Source organism: Marmota monax, unplaced genomic scaffold (genome assembly GCF_021218885.2).
Source record: "Marmota monax isolate L192 unplaced genomic scaffold, Marmota_monax_Labrador192_F-V1.1 WCK01_AAM20220418_F8-fsc00004, whole genome shotgun sequence".
Taxonomy (NCBI): domain Eukaryota; kingdom Metazoa; phylum Chordata; class Mammalia; order Rodentia; family Sciuridae; genus Marmota; species Marmota monax.
In genome coordinates, this window is record NW_026692881.1 from 10,352,157 (window position 1) to 10,370,619 (window position 18,463).

The following is an 18,463-nucleotide window of genomic DNA, read 5'->3' on the forward strand; positions in this document are numbered from 1 at the left end:
CTTGCCTGCATTTTCCCATTACCCTGGAAGTATCTTGAGCCTTGATTTTATTCACTTTTGTAACATCAACAACTAGACCACTTCTTGGCACAGCATAGGGGCTTGGCAGATGCTTGTTAAACTCAATGCACCATGAGAAAAAACACTACCTTGATGTAGCAGCCAGAAAAATAAAAACCGTACTAGGTATTTCAACGGAGAGAATTTGATATAAGAAATGAGTTGAACAAGGGCTGGGCATGTACTTCAGTGGTAGAGTGCTTGCTTAGCACATGTGAGTCCACAGGTTCAATCTCCAATACTACAAAAAAAAAAAAGAAAAAGAAAAAATATCATAGGACAGTGAGGTAAATCTAGGTAAGAAACTCTTCTCATCGATAAGACTAGAGAGCAAAGGGGAAAACAAGTTAAGGCTGTCAGAACATGGGCGCTTGGTTCCAATTCTGGTACACCTGATTGGATGTACTATAGTACAGTCCCAGCCATGCTCTAACACAAAGCAGGAATTGCATATATGACCATTGTTACCATTGGTGGAAGCTGGGTGAAGGATACATTGGAAATTTCCTTGCATTTCTCTCTCTTTTTTTTTTTTTTTTTGCATACCAGGGATTGAACTCAAGGGCACTCGGCCACTGAGCCACATCCCCAGCCCTATTTTGTATTTTATTTAGGGACAGGGTCTCACTGAGTGGCTTAGCACCTTGCTTTTGCTGATGCTGGCTTTGAACTCACGATCCTCCTGCCTCAGTCTCCTGAGCCACTGGAATTACAGGCAGGTGCCACCACGCCTGGCTTCTCCTTGCTTTTCTTTGTACCATCCTGTGTAGCTCTCTTTCGAATTAAAAAGTGAGGGGAAAAAAGGAAGGAAAGAAAAAGAAAGAACCTAAGTTTTCTTATTGTTTGTAGAAAGGACCTGTAGATGAAACTGGTTGGGTCATTAAACACGTCTTGTCCTTGCCTATTGTCAACAAAAAAGAAGATATTGTGGGAGTAGCTACATTTTACAACAGGAAGGATGGAAAGCCTTTTGATGAACATGACGAACACATTACTGAGGTAAGCGCAATAATAAAATAATGGAGGTAAGTGGAATTCGCAAAATAATGGAGGATGCATAATTATTTGTTATTCTGGGATGATATTTTGAAGGGCAATTAAGACATGAGTCACTCATGATTAAAACCAAAATATTGTTATTGTGTCATTTCTATTTCCTGACTTCTACAAATTGCAACATTTCCTACTGAAGTGTAAAGTTTGGGCTTAACCAAAATTCTTTCTAATTCTAGAAAAACAGGAAAGAGTATTTCTATCGTCTTCTTCCCTCTCATTCTCTTTCTCAACCCCAGCCCTCTGTCCAATTTTTAGATTCTGCTTTATTTATTCTACTGTGGTTTACAATTCTTCGCCTGCAATAGAGTATTCATGGTTCATTGCTCTTTGAAAAGCAAGGGATTAATCGGTTTTATTGTGTGGATCTGATTATTTATATGTTATATTAAAATAAGGATCTGGGTTTCTGATGGTGAAGGAAACTGATTAATTAGAAAGCCTGTAGATTGCTCTCACCAAATCAATTTTCCTTTAACTTAGATAATCTGAATCACTTTTTATACATTTCAGACTCTCACACAATTCCTTGGATGGTCTCTTTTAAATACTGACACCTATGAGAAGATGAATAAGCTAGAAAATAGAAAGGACATTGCTCAGGAAATGCTCATGAACCATACCAAAGCCACTCCTGATGAAATTAAGTCTATTTTGGTAAGTGGGGAATTTAACCCTATAAATACTAGGTGGTAGTTGACATCAGCTTCTGGAAATCACCTAATCACCCGGGACTCTGACAAAGGGACATAAGTTTAGTCCTGGGCTAAGGAGGGGAAAGCACAAAGAGGGGCTGAAGGAGGACTTTGGTGGCCCAGTGTACATGGACCCAGGATGCCAGGTTACTTGGTTGGATTGGCCTTTGTTAATAACAGTTCCTGGGTTTATAGGATCTCAAGTAGTGATATCTAGATTCAAGTGTGCTATCAAGGGAAAAAATATCTCCAGGAAGAACAATGTATTAGTCAGTTATTTTCATATAATGCTGCATAACAACCACCACAACAGGTCAGTGGCATGTAGTAAGAGCATCTCTCTCTCACTCATGAATTTGGGGGTTGACCAGGCTTTGTTTGACTTTGACTGAGTGTGGCTCCAAGATGTGAGTTGGGTTTGCTCTATGTGTTCTTCATCTTTCGTGGACCAGAAGCTACCTGATAGATATTTTTCTCAGAGATGACAGAAGAAAAAAAGAGCAAGTCCAAGTACACAGGTCTTTGCTCACATCACAGTGACCAAAGAAAGTCATTGACCAAGACCGATATCATAGATAATGTGGGAGCCAGATTTTCCTAACATTTTAATTGCCATAAAATGAAAGAAAAACATCACACACCTTTTATCTCCGTTCCTTGCATTTTGCTTGATTTGTGGGTAGTGCACAGGTGTAGTTTGGGTTTTGTTTGGTTGGTTTGGGTTCAATGGTGAGTTTGAGAGTTAAAAATATACTTGATTTGAGTGTTTGACATGTTATAGATGAGAAGGTCTGGGGGAAATCATGGGTAATTGCTAATTGGAAAACAGATGCAAGCTACCCATTTTTCTCTTTCTGTTTTTTCTTTTTACCTACTTACCCACAAATTTAGAGAAATTAGTTGTATTCAATTACTTCTTGGGTACAACTCTTCATAATAAAGTACCAGAGTTTAGTATCCAGAATGCATCTCTATTATGGAACTTACTGTATTTAAAATGTATCTTTTAACTTATTTTAATAGTAGAGGAACATGATAGAAATCTCCTTCATAGGAATTTCACACCTCGATTGCTTTTACATTTTAGAAATTTAAAGAGAAGTTAAATATAGATTCAATTGAAGACTGTGAAGAAAAACAGCTTGTCAAAATTTTGGTAAGTGTTTTCCTTCTATCCCTGATGTCCTTTTAAGAAAATATATTAGGACCTGCTTTCTTGTTTCTCAAGTAAATGTTGAGGTTTCTCTTCCCTGACACTTTGGGAGGCCAAAAAGACTGACTTTCTGGTTTCCTGTTGTTCTTTATCTTTGTCCTCTCCAGTTCAACTCACAAAGATAATGTGGAATCCCAGTTAGACTCCTGCATGAAGGACCTCAGGCACAGAATCTAGGGATATCATGACCTCGTTTATTTTAATACCTTTGGATTGCACCCTGGCCACCCCAGAGGGCATGCCAGAGTTGCACGCGACCACAGACCCTTGTAGACTCAGTTGACCACGTGCCCTCCCTGACTTCTCTTCTGGAGTCTGGAGGAATTCAGTGCCTTCCTATTGTCCTTAGGTCACCCCTATCATTTCTGGTTGAAATCAATTCCTCTTTTAGCTCACTAGTTCCTTCTCTCATTTTGTCCCGTGTCCCACTCAATAAATTCTTAATATTAGAGATCATCTTTTTCGGTTCCAGAATGCATGCATAATTCCTCTTTTAGTGTTTCAACATTTTTCTATTTTGACTATTTTTAAAATCATAATTATTTTTAAAAAAACCCTTAACACCCCAATCACCTCTAAGTATGGTTCTACTGTTATTTTTACATTGGTTTCAGTCATTTGATTCTGTTTTTAAAAAAGCATGCTTCATGATTTTTAAATTAAAAATCAGGTATTGTGAATAAAAATGTAGGATATCTGAATGATGTTATCATTCTAGAAAGAGGGTTAGACTTCCTTCTAGAAGATGAAGAGAATTGCTTTTAGATTTTTTGGCAGGGGGGGTCTTCTTCAGTTTTGCCCTTACTGGAGTCCCCATTGCTAGAGTGAGGTTCTTCTACAATCCCATGAGCTCCTGGGATATTTATAAAGATTTCAGAGACTTGAATCTTAAAATAATATCACATTTAATTCCCTCTAAAACTGCTTCATCCTTTTCCCTCTGCCCTGTCCAATCGGTAATACAAGCATTCCTACAAAACAAAGACATATCATCTCACCTGCCCCCTCCCATGTTTTTAGGCTTTGTCCTCCTATCCTGGCCTTTGGCTCTGCTGCCACAGATCACTGGCCTCTCAGCCTTGTTGAGAGCTCAATTCCTGCCCTCTGTGTTTTTGTGTCCCTGAGGTGCGCACACAGGGGCAAGGCCTCACTATGTTACCCAGGCTTGACTTGAACTTGGGAATCCTCTTTACCTCAGCCTCCCTGTTTGTTGATATTTCATGAGAGTGCCACCATACCTGACTTGATATGCATCTTCTTGTCAAACAGAACCTTAATCAACATGTCTGATACCAGAAAGAACCTAGTTCCCACATAGAGGAGGAAGGACCTGATATTGTAAAGTATAATAGACTTATCAAAAATAGCTTATTTTGAATGTAAAATCCATTTTACATAAATTTAGGAATAAATTTATGTAAATTTATTGCATAAAATTTAGGAAGTAAAACAAACAAATGCTCCAGAAGAATTCTCTAATATCATCCTGGAGTCATTTCTCACCCTGATTCTTTCTCCAGTGGTGCACCTTAATTTGGGGTTCAGGGGAGGTCTAGCCTCTTCTCTAGGGGTGACTGTGGTTCTAGGTCTCTGTGTGGAAGGAGTAAGGTGGCAGTCCCCTGAGTCAGGCAAAGGAGGTGGTGAAGGCCCTCCTGTTGGCTTCCTCCTGCTCTGTGGGCCATTTGGGGCCCTCTTGGAGGCCCTGCTGCTTATGTTGACCAGACCGTAGAAGTTGCAGAGCATTTCCCAGAGATGTGCCACATTCATTTATCCTTTGCTCATTTATTTTTTCATTCAGTAACTATTGAGACACACCATACAAGGAACAGCATTAGGTGCTGAGGGCAAAAAATACAAACTAGTTCTTATCTGGTTCAAGAAGCCCCCTGTGTATTAGGAAGACAAAAAAGTGTAAGCAATGTCACTGCCCAGCTGTGTTCTTGAAGCCTGAATCTCAGGGCTCTGGGAAGGTCGAGGCCTCGTGCCATGCTCAGAAGATGGTGGAGTCACAGGGGAGACCACGGTGCCGAGGTCTGAGGGGAAAGCAGACACTGGCCAGGCCAAGACAAATGATGGGGCCTGCAGATGGCTGGAGATGGGAGTGGGACTCAAGGACAGTGCATACAGGGGTGGAGACACAGGACAGCATGTTGGTCCAGGGCAACCAAAGCAGCTGGGTGTGGCTGGAGGACCGGTTAGCAGCAGAGAAAAGCTGATAGGTGTGGGACAAGACAGTGACCGTCCTGCACAGGGGACCTCAAAAGTCACCTGATTATAGTTCATGGGAGGCAGGAGGCCTGGAGTTACTTTATACTCAGTAGGCTGCCAACAAGCTCCTCCCCTGCTGTCAGCCCTCAGCTGTGATTTCTGCAAAGAACATCAGCTCCATGGAGCCAGAGTGCTACTTACCAGACCAACAAGTAGCCTTTGCTTTTATCCATCTCTCGGGATCGCAGACTGAAAAACTGTGTGATTTCTGTATTAGACTCCCATTTAATTGGCCCGTGACTGTGAATGGGGCCTGGAAGTCATGATTCTGAGAACTTCTTACTTATGTCTCCTACTGAATTACACGTTTATACTTAAGAGTGATGATCCTGCGATGTAGGCAACAACATTTCTAACTCTTATCTCTCAGGACTATGGGCCTGAGACGCCAGGGCCTGTGGGGTGGGTGGGGGAGGAGCGCACTCCACAGCTCTTGCAGCCTCTGGGGCTGATTTTTCCAAGACTCGCTAATCACCTGTCTCTCCACATGGGAGTGCATAGTTCAGGGACAGTGGCCATGCCAGCTTCTCTTATTGCCTAGGACATGTACAGGTCTGATAAATATTCCTGAATGAATTAAAAAAAAAAAAAGGAAGGGCTGAGCTGAGCAAGGGGTCTGGAGAGTTTTGAGAAAGAAAAGAAAGAGCAGGAAGGCCAGGGACAGCAGAGGGCCGAGGAGGGCCCTGTGAGAAATGGAGGAGGAAAAAAGGGGCCCTGAACAGAGTCCCAATTTCTTTGACCGTTGAAAATGAAACTGGGATTAATTTATGACCAAACAATAAAGTCAAAAATGTCGTTATACTGTCCCATTTCACAGATGAGAACATAGAGGCCTTTTCAGGTGTGGTGATGTATCTAATTAGAACCTAAAACTGAATGCTGGTCTCCTGGCTTCAAGCCATTTCTTTTTAGAAAAAAATAAAATATCTTGTTCGAAGTTACCAGAGTGGCAGTGGTGAGAGGGGCACCCAGGAGGGCCCTGGGAAGCCCCGTGAGGGACGGGCAAGACCCCAAACAGCCAGCCCAGGCACAGGGGCCGGGGGACTAGAAGCCATAATTTTGCTTGACGCAGGCATATGCCATTTGTTGTTCTCTAGAAAACTTGAACTTTCTGAGGGAAGTGACATGCTTTTTCTGACTTTTGTGACCCCCTCAGCACAGTATTGGGACAGGCTGTGCAGTCAGTAAGAGTCTCTGAATGAGCTCCTGCAGGTCCATCTGGTGGACCCTCGTGGCTGTTGCTAAACTGTCTCTTGGCACGATCTCTCCCCATCATAGAATCCCCTCCTTCCTTCTCTTTCCTTATGGGATCTTCTCCTTCCTTCCTTCTACCAGCTCATGTCCCTCCAGAGTTCCTTATTTAATTAATGGGAAGCCACCTGTCCCCAGGCACTTGGTTTCTCCCACAGCACCAAGCGCTGGCTGCCATGCTCTCTGATGAGTCTAAGCTCTCACCCCTCACTGGCCTGTATTTCATACCCATTTCAATAAATTAAGTTCCTCTAAGGCAGGATCCATATTTTTATTTCCCAAGTCATGTCAATGCTCACGTACCTACTTTGCTGTTTTTTTAACATACCCCTAAGTCCTAACAAGATGTGGGTTAAAAGAAGTGTCAGCAAATGTGCACCCACACTGGGAGGCCCTCGTCCATTCATTCAGCAAACGTTGACTGAGCACCTTCAGAGACAGGCACCATGGATCTAGTGGGAGGCTATCACTGAGCAAATAAAAAGGAAAATACAAGAGGGTGGAATTAAGCAAATACCTGCTGTTGACTGAATATTTCTTGGCTGAAACAAAAGAGGAACTGAATAATGAAAGCTGATAAGACTAAACATTTAATTTTGCATCACAGAAAGAAGACAGCCACTGGAATTGGGTTTGGAATCGAATCCCATCACTTAGAAAGTTTTAAAATAAGGCAGAATCTGTTTCACTACCTGTAAATGGGCATACTTATGTAGGTTTTTGTAAAGATCATCTGTGCAAACTGTACAACCCAGTGCCTGACACAGTGGCTCAGTGAAGGACCTGTGTTACCCATTTATTACAATTTGGTTTTCCATTCAGTGTCGGGTATGTGATCATAAAGGGGAAAAGATGAATGCAATCTAAGACAATTTGTCTTTTCAACAGAAAGAGGACTTGCCGGACCCACAGGCGGTAGAACTGTATGAATTCCGCTTCAGCGACTTCCCCATTACAGAGCACGAATTGATTAAATGTGGACTCCGAATGTTTTTTGAAATAAATGTGGTGGAGAAATTCAAAGTACCTGTAGAGGTCAGATGTTATTTCATTTAAAAAAAAAAAAACACGGTGTGATTCTGTTGCTGCACTTCCCTAATGTTTTCTGTGGTTCAAAAGATTAACTCAGTTTGGATTTTAAATTATCATTAACTTTGTAAATACATCAGCTTTAACTCTGTCAACAAGACCAACACATCTTTTGAGATAAGATTGTCACAGGCCTTCTAACCTTTAGAATTCTATTCCAAAGTCTGACCGACGTTGTGTCTTTGGGTAACAGGTTCTTACCAGATGGATGTACACGGTGAGGAAAGGGTACCGCGCTGTCACTTACCACAACTGGCGGCACGGGTTCAATGTGGGACAGACCATGTTTACTCTGCTGATGGTAGGTCACGAAGTCCTGGAAATCATTGTAAAACTGCCAATTCCCACTTGAGCATGTGAAAGATGGGTGGGTCCATTACTTCAGATGCTTCATTTTAAGTTCATGGTTACAATCAAACCCCAATCTTGCTGCAGATGATCCCAGGAATGTGGGGAATCTCTGGGCACTGGGCTGGATTAGCACCCCGACATTCATGCAACTAATTTCTTAAAGGAAAATTCAGTCGCCTGCTAGGTTTGGGAATTTCCCAGAATGCTATGTGACACACAAGAAATAAGCCAATTCTCTGTAAAATCGTCGTGGGTGCAGGCAGGCCTTGCTGGGGAGATGTATTAATTGACATAAATATGTGCCTCTGTATATTTTTAGACAGGAAGACTAAAAAAATACTACACAGACCTGGAAGCTTTTGCCATGCTTGCTGCTGCCTTCTGCCATGACATTGATCATAGAGGCACCAATAATTTGTATCAGATGAAGTAAGTGAACACAAATACAGTATTGACATGTCCTTGTGGGTGTTCCAAGGTGCCTAGGGGGAGAAGAAAACTTTCCCTGTCCCTTAGCCCAGTGAATTTCTCTTCACCCTGTTTGGGAACAGCAGGGCCTTATTCTGTTCCCTCCCAAGCTTCAGCCATCGTCATGATGTCTGCTCTTTCTGCCCGGATGCTTACATCCTTCTTTCCTTTCCGTTTCCAAATGCCTTATTTTTATATGCCTTCATTTTTTTTTCTTTATTTAATCAGAGTACTGACTTTAAATATTAAATTGCTTTCATTTTCTGGGAACAGCGGTGGTGCACGTCATAGTCCCAGCTGTTCAGGAGGCTGAGGCAGGGGGATTGCATGTTTGAGGCCAGCCTTAGCAACTTAACAAGGCCCTGTCTCAAAATAATAATTGTAAAAAAGGGCCGATGCAGCTCAGTGGTAGAGCGTTCCTGAGTTCATTTCACCATACGGAGAAAAAGAAAAGTACATTAATCTTAGGCTTAAATTTGTGTCCATCTGAGGAATGCTCCCCACCTTGAGCTGGAGAATACTTCTTCCTGGGCTCATTACCCTTCATTTCTTGGTCCTTTGGCTTCTAAAAGTCAAACCCTCCTTTAGCTGGTCTTCTATCCTAACATCAATGCCATTTTCCTCTCTTGCCCCAAGAAAGAAAATGCAATAATAAGGGGGCAGGCTCAGGGTCAGACAGATTTGGTTTCACTGGGTTCACAAGTTATTTCTGCTTTATAAGCCTCAATTTCCTCATCTGGAAAATAGGAATTATAATCATGGCATCTAACAGGTAAGGTCTTTGTAAAGATTATGTGAGATAATACCTATAAAGCCCTCGACTTATGGTAGACTCTTAGCCCTTAATGAATATGAAATATTTTGATTTCTTTTATTAGTCATTGGTATTCTTCAAAATCCAAAATTCATGCTAGACCAGATCCTTGAAAAAAAAATTTTTAAGGATAAAGAAACTTTCTTATGATGATTTTCATCCTGTACAGACATAACAGTGAGTCCATGTTCGTAGCTTGATGTTTCTCTCAGGTTGTCCAAGTCCAGAGTCACCCAAAGCACCCTTGTTCAAGGATCATGATCGTCCTTGATCGTGGTTTTAAAGATGCCCTATCTGCCTCAGCCATACTTCACCCCCATTTCTGACACACAACCCACCCCTCTCCAGAGGTAGTGAGGTGTTTTGAGAAGATCAGGCTTTGGAGTATTGGTTTTGGGGGTCCAACTCCTGTCTGGTTGAGGTATCTTGGGTGAGGTACTTAATCTATTTAAGATTCAGTTTCTTAGCTATGAAATGGATATAATAATCGCCTCTCAAAGATTGTGATGAGAATCCAATGATATTACATATGTGAAACCTACATAGTTGGTGCTCAAGAAAAACATATTGAGCAAATGTAAAGCACTTTGTAAATAGTGATTCCTCACCTTCAGCAGTGGTAGCAGTTAGGCCTTGTCCTGAAAGGGGGATCTGCTGAGGCTTGGGGCAAGAATCTCTTCATCATGGGTACGCCCGGTCCACGCTGGCCATTCTGTCCTATGTGCAAATCTCCTGACAGTGGTTGGAGTTCTCTGCCTCTTTCACTTTTGGCAGTATATTAACCAATTCAGTTACAAAGGACCTAACATTCATGGAGTACCCTCTTGTGTGCTGGACGAAGCTAAGAACTTGACATACATTGTCTTATTTTTATCCTCCCAGCACCCCCGCCCCATGGGAGATACTGACATTCCCCACTTTTATGGATGAGAAAATCAGTTCAAAAGGAGGAAGTCACACTTACTTTAGGTTACAGGAAGCATCAGGATTGGGTGTGGTGTCTCACCTCCCTGTTTGTAGGAAAAAGATGCCTATCCCATATCCCAGATTTCTGCCTTGGCCAGCCAGTATGGGGACTCTTAGGGTCTTTAAAACATGTCTCTTCTGGAAACTGGACGTGAGCAATGCATGAAGATTAAATGAGGTCATGTGTAGAAGTGGGGATGGAAAGGTTGCCTGACTGCAGAGCAGGACAGGCCTGTCTTCCCTCAGTCTCAGGTGGAACTACATCCTTCTGGGAGTTCCACTAAGCTCTCGGGGTCAAATGCAGTCTTTTTTTTTTTTTTTTTTTTTTTGCACACAGTACTTCAATAGCAATTTTGATGGACCTCTTTCTGTACCCCTATTTTGTTGGAAGAATGGCTCAGGGAGCCCACAAAGATGTTGTGACATTACTTTTTACTAAGCAGTTAATAAAAAGGTTGAATAAGACTCAATAATTCTTCTCACACTGATGGTACCAATGAAGCCACCTATGGAGTCCCCTGAAACTGTTGGGACACTGATGACTCTGCTTCCTGGCTTGAACTTGTTCCCTTGATCTGATTACTTGTCTCCAAAATGTCTGAAATCCTTCGTTTCCTTTCCACTGTTATCTCCCAGCCTTAGACTATGCCCTCGACAATGCCCTAAAAACCTTGCCATTTTCAAAATTCTGTTTACTATTCCCTCAAGTTTTTGTGTTCTCTTTGTTTACTTCACTCGTATAACCAGTCTGTTTTCCATTCCATGCTTTTATGTTTGTAGATTTCTTTGTCCCTCTCATCCCCTTTTCTCTGATTAGTTTTTTAGTTCACTGATCTTTGGGTCTCCTTTGATTACTGGAGAAATGCCATTATCAGAAAAAAATCAGAAATTTTAGAATTCAGTCATCCTTCCATCCAGGGTAGGCCTCTCCCATATGCCTTCCTCTTTCCTCTGGTCTACGTTTGATTATTCTCCATAATGGAGAACCCACTTGCTTACAAGGCAGAGCATTCTATTTGGGGATGACTCCCGTGTTCTTCGTGATATTGAACTGAAATTGATCTCCCCACAACTTCGGTTTCTCCTAGTTCAGGTCTCTAGACCTGGCACAATATGTATAATTTATCATCCACAGACTATTCCTTCATCTAGTAAAGAAAATTATCATGTCCCTCTTCCCAAAGTACACTCTTTCCCCAGTTATACACACCAAGTCCTTTTAATTTTTTTTTCATAATGGTTTTCATCATGTAATTCTACTTATCATTCTTCTCTGAACCCACTCCAGTGTTTTTATGTCATTCCTAAAATGTGGGTCCTAGAGTTTGACAGAGTAATCCACACATGGTTTGAAGTACTATCTTGAAACCTGATTAGCCTTCATCTTCTTGATTTGATTCTTTATTCTCCTTTTGAGCCATACTCTGTAAATCAATAAATTAGGGCGGGGTTTTTTTCATTTTTTTTTTAATCATCTATAGGTTGGAGAGTCATGGCTTCTGTCCATGTTTATTCAAGTCATCGATGAAATATGCATCAGGGCAAAACAAGGGCAGAGCCCTGGGGCAAGGTGGAAACCCACTTCTAGGCAATTGATTAAGGCAACCCCCAAGGCAGCACTGTGGGCTCTGCTTTCTAGCTGTTTGAGTATTGAAGGAAGACGCCCAATATTCCAGCCTGCACAGAAGGTATCGAGAGACATCTTCTCTATAGCCTCACTGAGGTCCTGACACAGGCTGTCCCTGGCCTTCTGCTCCGGTGTCACAGCAGGGCTCTTAACATTGATACTGTGGCTGCATCTTCTCTGCCGTTCCCATTGCTTATTCTGTGCATGTTCACACGCCATCTGTTTAAAGTTTCAGAGATGCATCAACCTCCCTGTTCTCTCAGCCTCAAATTGCACCCTCTCCTACTTCTTAAGTTTTATCCTAGCCAGGTGCAGTGGCACAAGCCCATTATCCCAGCAGCTCGGGAGGCTGAGACAGGAGGACCACAAGTTCAAAGCCAATCTTAGGAATTTAGCTTAGGCCCTAAGCAACTCAGTGAGACCCTGTCTCTAAATAAAACATTAAAAAGGGCTGGGAATATAGTTCAGTGGTAAAGTGCTCCTGGTTTAAACCCCCAGTGCCCAAAATAAATAAGTAAATAAGTTTTAACATAAATTTTACTTGTATCCAGTCTTCAATCATCCAAGCCAATACCTCAACATTTCCTAGAGAACACCAACAATGAGTTCCCCTCAACACACACACACACACACACACACTCAAATCCCAGCAGCAGTTGGGAATGATACTCACCTGTGTTAAAGGGCCTCTCTTTGCTCTCAACTCTCACCACCTCCTGCTGGAATTTTAATTTTCAAAAATTATTCTTGGAAAGATAAGGAAACCTGGTAGGCTAAGTAATCAGATCACACATGTCATCTCTGTTTCTTCAACTTCTCTCCTCTAATTATTTTCTCCCTGAATGATTAGAGTTATTTTCTTTACTTCAGGCTAACTATTACCAGACCCTCTAATGTAGAAAATTATTAACGAATGTTGTGTTTTTCTTTTCTTTCCTTTTCTTGTCCTTCCTTCAATGTTCTTTCATCTTCTTTGGAAATTACCTGTTTTTATTTTGGTACCAGGTTGAGCCCAGGGGTGCTTAACCACATCCCCAGCCTGTTTATATTCTTGTTTTGAGACAGGGTCTCGCTAAGCTGCTTAGAGCCTCACTAAATTGTTGAGGCTGGCTTTAGACTCGTGATCCTCCTGCCTCAGTCTCCTGAGCTGATGGATTATAGGCGTGCGCTACCGTGCTGGGCTTGTGAATTGCTTTTACTAAGAAAACATTTTGCCAGACTAGTTTCCTCTCTTCCCAAATATGTATACGTGTGTGTGTGTGTGTGTGTGTAAATTAATTCTTTTTTACAGAACCATTTGTGAGTTGGTTGCAGACATCATGGCATTTTATTCCTAAATATTTCAACATACATTTCCAAAGAAGAAGGGGGGACATACGTCTACATAAACACAAGATAATGATCACCCTCAGGAAATTTCCTTTTGATAACAATACTATTATCTAACACAGAATTTTTTCTCAAAAATTTTCAATTACCCCAATAATATCCTTTATAGCTATCTGCTCTCTGATTCAGGATATAGTGAAGGATCACATGTACTTAGTTGCCAGGCATCTTTAATCTCCTTTAATCCGTCTTTTTGTGTCTTTCAGGTTGTTGATATTTTTGAAGAGTTATTTTGCATAATATCCCTCAATTTGTATTTAGTCAATTGTTTCCTGATTAAATACAGGTTGACATTTTGAGGGGATTCTTTATCGATGATCTTGTATCTTCTCTGTGCGTTGCATCAGAGGTCCATGGTATCAATTTGTCACTTCAGCTATGAGGTCAAGACTACTTATGGATATGTCCAGCAGATCCCTTTTTCTAGAACATTTTCTCCTTGGTAAAGAATAAGTAATAGGTGAAGTGCTGTTTTGAAGCTGGGAGAATATCTAGTTTCCCAATATTATATTTGATTGATGTTTATAACCCTAACGGAATTAATCATTCACTCCCTTCTAAGTAGAATTGAACTTGATTCATTTAAAGAAAATCTCCAGTGCTGACACAGAGTAGGAATTCAAATATGTATTAAAATTATGATCAGTTATAATACTGCTCCAACATAGTTTAATTGTTCCCTAATCAGAGTATTTTGACAATGACTCTCCCTCCATAAAGTTCTGTTTTCTATGAAGTAAAGTGAAACTTCTCCACTAAGTCTGCCATCTATATTTCTTGTATCTTCCTTTATTAAATTATTTTTTCTATATTTCTATGACAAATTCCTATAATTTATAGACCTTAGGTTCAGCCTCTTTCTACCTCTTATTCCTTTTATCTTTTTATTTTCAATACAGTTTCCTCTTCCTGGACCAGGAGGTGCTGGAGAAAAACAGAGTACCAAAGGCTGAGGTTCCCATTTATATAACCCTTAACAAAAGGGAACTTTAAATATAAATTTATTTCTCTGTTTTGGGGAAGGAGGGGAAGAATGTTACTTTATGGTGATTTTCATCTTGATTCTGGGAAATTCTTACTGAACACATTCTAAGCAAATAATTTAAGGGCTTTCACAGGTTTGCTACATGTTTGTAAGTCATGGTCCACCACCATAGATCCTGGGGGAACTTAAACATTTTAGCTACAAGCTAGGTGCACTACTATAATCCCAGGGACACGGGAGGCTGAGGCAGGAGGATTTCAAGTTCATAGCCAGCTTCAGCTACTTAGTGAGACCCTGAGGGCTGTGGATGGAGTTCAATGGGAGAGCACCCCTGGTTTAATTTCTGGAGAGAGAAAGAAAGAAAGAAAGAAAGAAGGAAAGAAAGAAAGAAAGAAAGAAAGAAAGAAAGAAAGAAAGAGGGGGGGGGGAGGGAGGGAGGGAGGGAGGGAGGGGAAGGGAAGGAAGGAAGGAGGAAGGGAGGAGAGACAGAGGGAGGGAGGGGAAAGGAAGGAGGGAGGAAGGGAGGGAGAGAAGGAGGGAAAAGATTTTAGATATAGGAGATGAACTGAACTCTAATGTAAATAATTTAAGCATTGTTTTTTTCCAAATTCTTTTTTTTCTGAAATAGCATATTCTCGTCTGTTAAACCTAAAGAAAACTTTTCAATATGTTATTTTTGACCATTTCACAGACATTTAGTGGGTGAAAGAGGAGAGATATGGAAAAAAAGAATCCTGAGACAGTAACGATTCTGTATCGTATGGACTTCTGTGTGATCCTTAAACAGCTAAAGTTGTGGTTTTCCTCCTAGGTCCACATCTCCACTGGCAAGGCTTCATGGGTCATCTATTTTGGAGAGGCACCATCTGGAGTACAGTAAGACCCTCTTGAAGGATGAGGTATGTGCGCCTTTCTTTAGGGCAGCTTACTGATTCTGGATCAGAGCCCTAACCCACAGAAAATGCTGGAAAGAGAGTAGCCCTGAGTTATGGTATTGACAATGCATACCTTACCATGTCGATTGCTATACTGCCCTTGTTTTTGAACCATTAGTTGGAGTAGCTCAGACAGAACCATAGAAAGTCAACAGAATCTCTGTGCGTTCCTGGGCAAAGAAGTAAAAGCATACTGTGGATGTGAAAGACTATACATAAGTTAATGTAAGGGGGAAAGAGGCCACGCAGGTGCCTGGTTTTCTTATACTTCTTGGGACACACACTGTGGAGCCTGGTTTGTGCCTTGGAGAGAGCCGGACTTGATGGTGGAATAGGCATGGATCAGGATATAAGACAGAAACAGGTAGCTGCCATCAGGGGGGCACAGAGTCATGTTCTGGAGCTCCAAAGGGAGGGGCCACATTCATGGGAGGAGAAGGGGAAGGGGTCAGAGATGGCTTTAGGTAGGAAGTGGCTTTAAGTCTTTTGAATTCATGATGAGTGGCACATGTCATGTTCTGCTAGTCTCCCTTCCATAGGAGCTGCTTATTCTTCTTCCCTTCATCAGTTTTATTTAAGGGGTAGATAGATAGCTGGGGAAGTTGTGAATATAATGTAATAACACTTTCTTAAGAAAGTTTCAAACCAAAATCAATTCAAATGAGTCATTATTCAATAGAGGGGACACTATTTTTCACAGGCAACAAACTTACTTAGAATTGTATGTTCATTAGGATAAATACACCCTCTGGATAGTGGGGCTTTTTTCTCATCTACAGTAATAATCTTTTATTAAAGACTCAGGGAGGGAATACACAGGAATAAGTCAAATCCAGAGAGAACACTCAATTCTTCTAGGTAATGAAAAGCCAAGATGGTCCATACAAGCCATGTGGGAACATCTTCTAAGGCAAAGTGACTGGGCAGAGAAGTAGAAAAAGAAGAAAATGATCTGAGTGGTTTTAATAATGTCTGATTGATAAGCACTCAACACTACATCCACCCTAAACCTGCTGTAGCTTTTCTCAATCATCAATGCCCTTGGTGAAACATGTCGTCTATCCTTAGTCTGTTTTCTGTTGCTATAACAAAAATATCAGAGACTGGATAATTTATAGAGTAGAAGTTAATTTTGGTTCACATTTCTGGAAACTGGGAAATCCAAGATCAGATGGCTACACCTGCTGAGTCTCAGGGTGGAAGAGCAGGTAGGCATGAAGAAGAGACAGTCGTAAGCGTCTGTCTTGCTTTATAACAACTTTCATGAGAACAAACTCCCAGAAAGGCATTAATCCCTCCCAGTGACACCATCACTTCTCAAGGGCCTCACCAACACCCTTACATTGCGAATCAAATTTCAACATGAGTTTCAGAGAGGACAAACCATGTTTGATTCACAGCACCTTGGGTGAGTCTAGATGGTGGTTCTCAGACATGGGTGTCCAGACTAGCTTCTTCAGAATTGCCAGTTTACTGGTGTGTGTGTGTGTGTGTGTGTGTGTGCAGGTTCTTGAAAGCACAGTCTGGCCAGCCTTTTTGGAGCCAGGATCTAGGGTTTTGCATTTGAACCAGGCCTCTTTAATCCTGAGGTGCAGATAGAATCTCTCCCTACAGCAGAAATCCTCGCATAGGTAATATCTGTTCTATGGCAATTAAAAGAAGAGTAGTGAGAGACCCTCGGTTCGATCCTCAGCACCACATAAAAAAATAAATAAATAAGTGAAATAAAGGTATTGTGTCCAAGTACAACTAAAAAATAAATATTTTAAAAAAAAGAAGAAGAAGAGTAGAACTGGAAGGAATTCAGGAAAGGAAAACTGTCATCACCTAATTTGTTATGATTCTTTGTTTTGTTTATGGAACAATCTTTGGTTTCTGAGTAAGAATTTTCTGTACATCCCACTGTTTCTATGATACACCATGAGGCCATGTCAAATATATCTATCACTTAATTATACATTTACTTACTAAAGCAAAATACATTTTAAAACCTACAGCCAAATATCTCAATGCTTGACATTGGAAGGCTCCCAGTATCTTACATGTTTTTCTTCTGAGCCTTGACAGTTTATAACAGAGTTATGGTTTCCCACCTTAATTTTTTATGTTATGTACTTTGCAGCCTAAATTGGCTTTGATGGCTATATAAATACTTATTATTCTTTCTAAAAAGGAATATTACATCTCAGTAATCTTTGCTATCTTTTCAAGGACCTGTCTACAATACTATTCGACCTGCTAATTGCAAATGTTTAAAGCCTTGTCAATAGAGTCGCTAGGTGATGTAATCGCATAGCTTATTTATGAGCAAATTGAACACTAAGAAAAAAAAAAGATACTTTTATATATCAGATGTGCTTTTCCTATTTTGGGAACATAATGTAGTTCTTTTGCTTTTTAATTCTGTAAAGAAAATACACACGTTAAAGTTTTTAAAAAATTTTTAAATGAATGTAATAATCCTTGGGATTTAAACCAGTTAGAAATCAACCCTTTACCTGATTGAATGGGTAGCAATCTTTTTAGCCAGATGTTTTTTTTCTTAGTATTCAATTTGCTCATAAAGAAATGTCTTTTTCTCAGTGCTGAGGCTGGAAGTCCAGGCTTTTCCCATGCTGAGCAGGTGCTCTACTGCTGAGCACCAGTATAAATTTTAATAATAAAATTTGCGCTACAGAAAATTTCTACAAATATGACAAAATAAATTGCTCAGTCTAAATCACAGAACCCTGTTATTACTCAGAACATCCCTTTTTGTTCCGTTTAATACACAGAAATAGCACAGAAGAAATTAGAGGATCTGTGTCCAGTCACCAGTGAGGCCACAACATGTTGCAATATTCTTCTGTGGGTGTCAAAGGCACCACCGTGAAGATCAGATCTGCCCATACTCTCTCTGGCTTCAACTCACCTGCGAGCACCAATCAGAGCCAATTAAAACCATTTCTATCTGTTTTGCTGTGCTACATGGACTTCATATTTTTATTGTCATTTTAATAGTCAGGAAAGAACAAAAATAGATTCTTTTTGTGAGCTAGTGAAGCCGCTGAGCAAGTCGGGCTGGGCCTGGCTGGGCCTGGCCTGGGGAACAGCCCCCCTGTCTTCCTTTGGTGCCCTTGTCTTTATATTATGTTTCAGCGAAATGCTCGGTGTATGTGTGGGAGAGGGGACGGAATACCACATCTCCTGTATTTTTTAAACTAATGATTTCAGAGCTATTATAAAAACTATGTATGCCCACTATAAAAATTCAAGCCATAGGGAAAAACTCAAAGACAAATATAGAAAGAAAAAACAAC

General features: G+C 40.8%; 1 protein-coding gene across 1 annotated transcript in view; it reads left to right on the forward strand.

Moving 5' to 3' along the window:
* The window catches only part of Pde6c (phosphodiesterase 6C), a 50,302-nt gene that overhangs the window by 18,585 nt on the left and 13,254 nt on the right, over window positions 1–18,463 (forward strand). Inside the window, exons 9-15 of the mRNA XM_046450190.2 lie at window positions 910–1,059; window positions 1,627–1,770; window positions 2,896–2,964; window positions 7,429–7,575; window positions 7,823–7,930; window positions 8,300–8,409; window positions 15,041–15,128. Of these exons, the coding sequence (XP_046306146.1) occupies window positions 910–1,059; window positions 1,627–1,770; window positions 2,896–2,964; window positions 7,429–7,575; window positions 7,823–7,930; window positions 8,300–8,409; window positions 15,041–15,128 (816 nt within the window). The remainder of the gene's footprint in view (window positions 1–909; window positions 1,060–1,626; window positions 1,771–2,895; window positions 2,965–7,428; window positions 7,576–7,822; window positions 7,931–8,299; window positions 8,410–15,040; window positions 15,129–18,463) is intronic.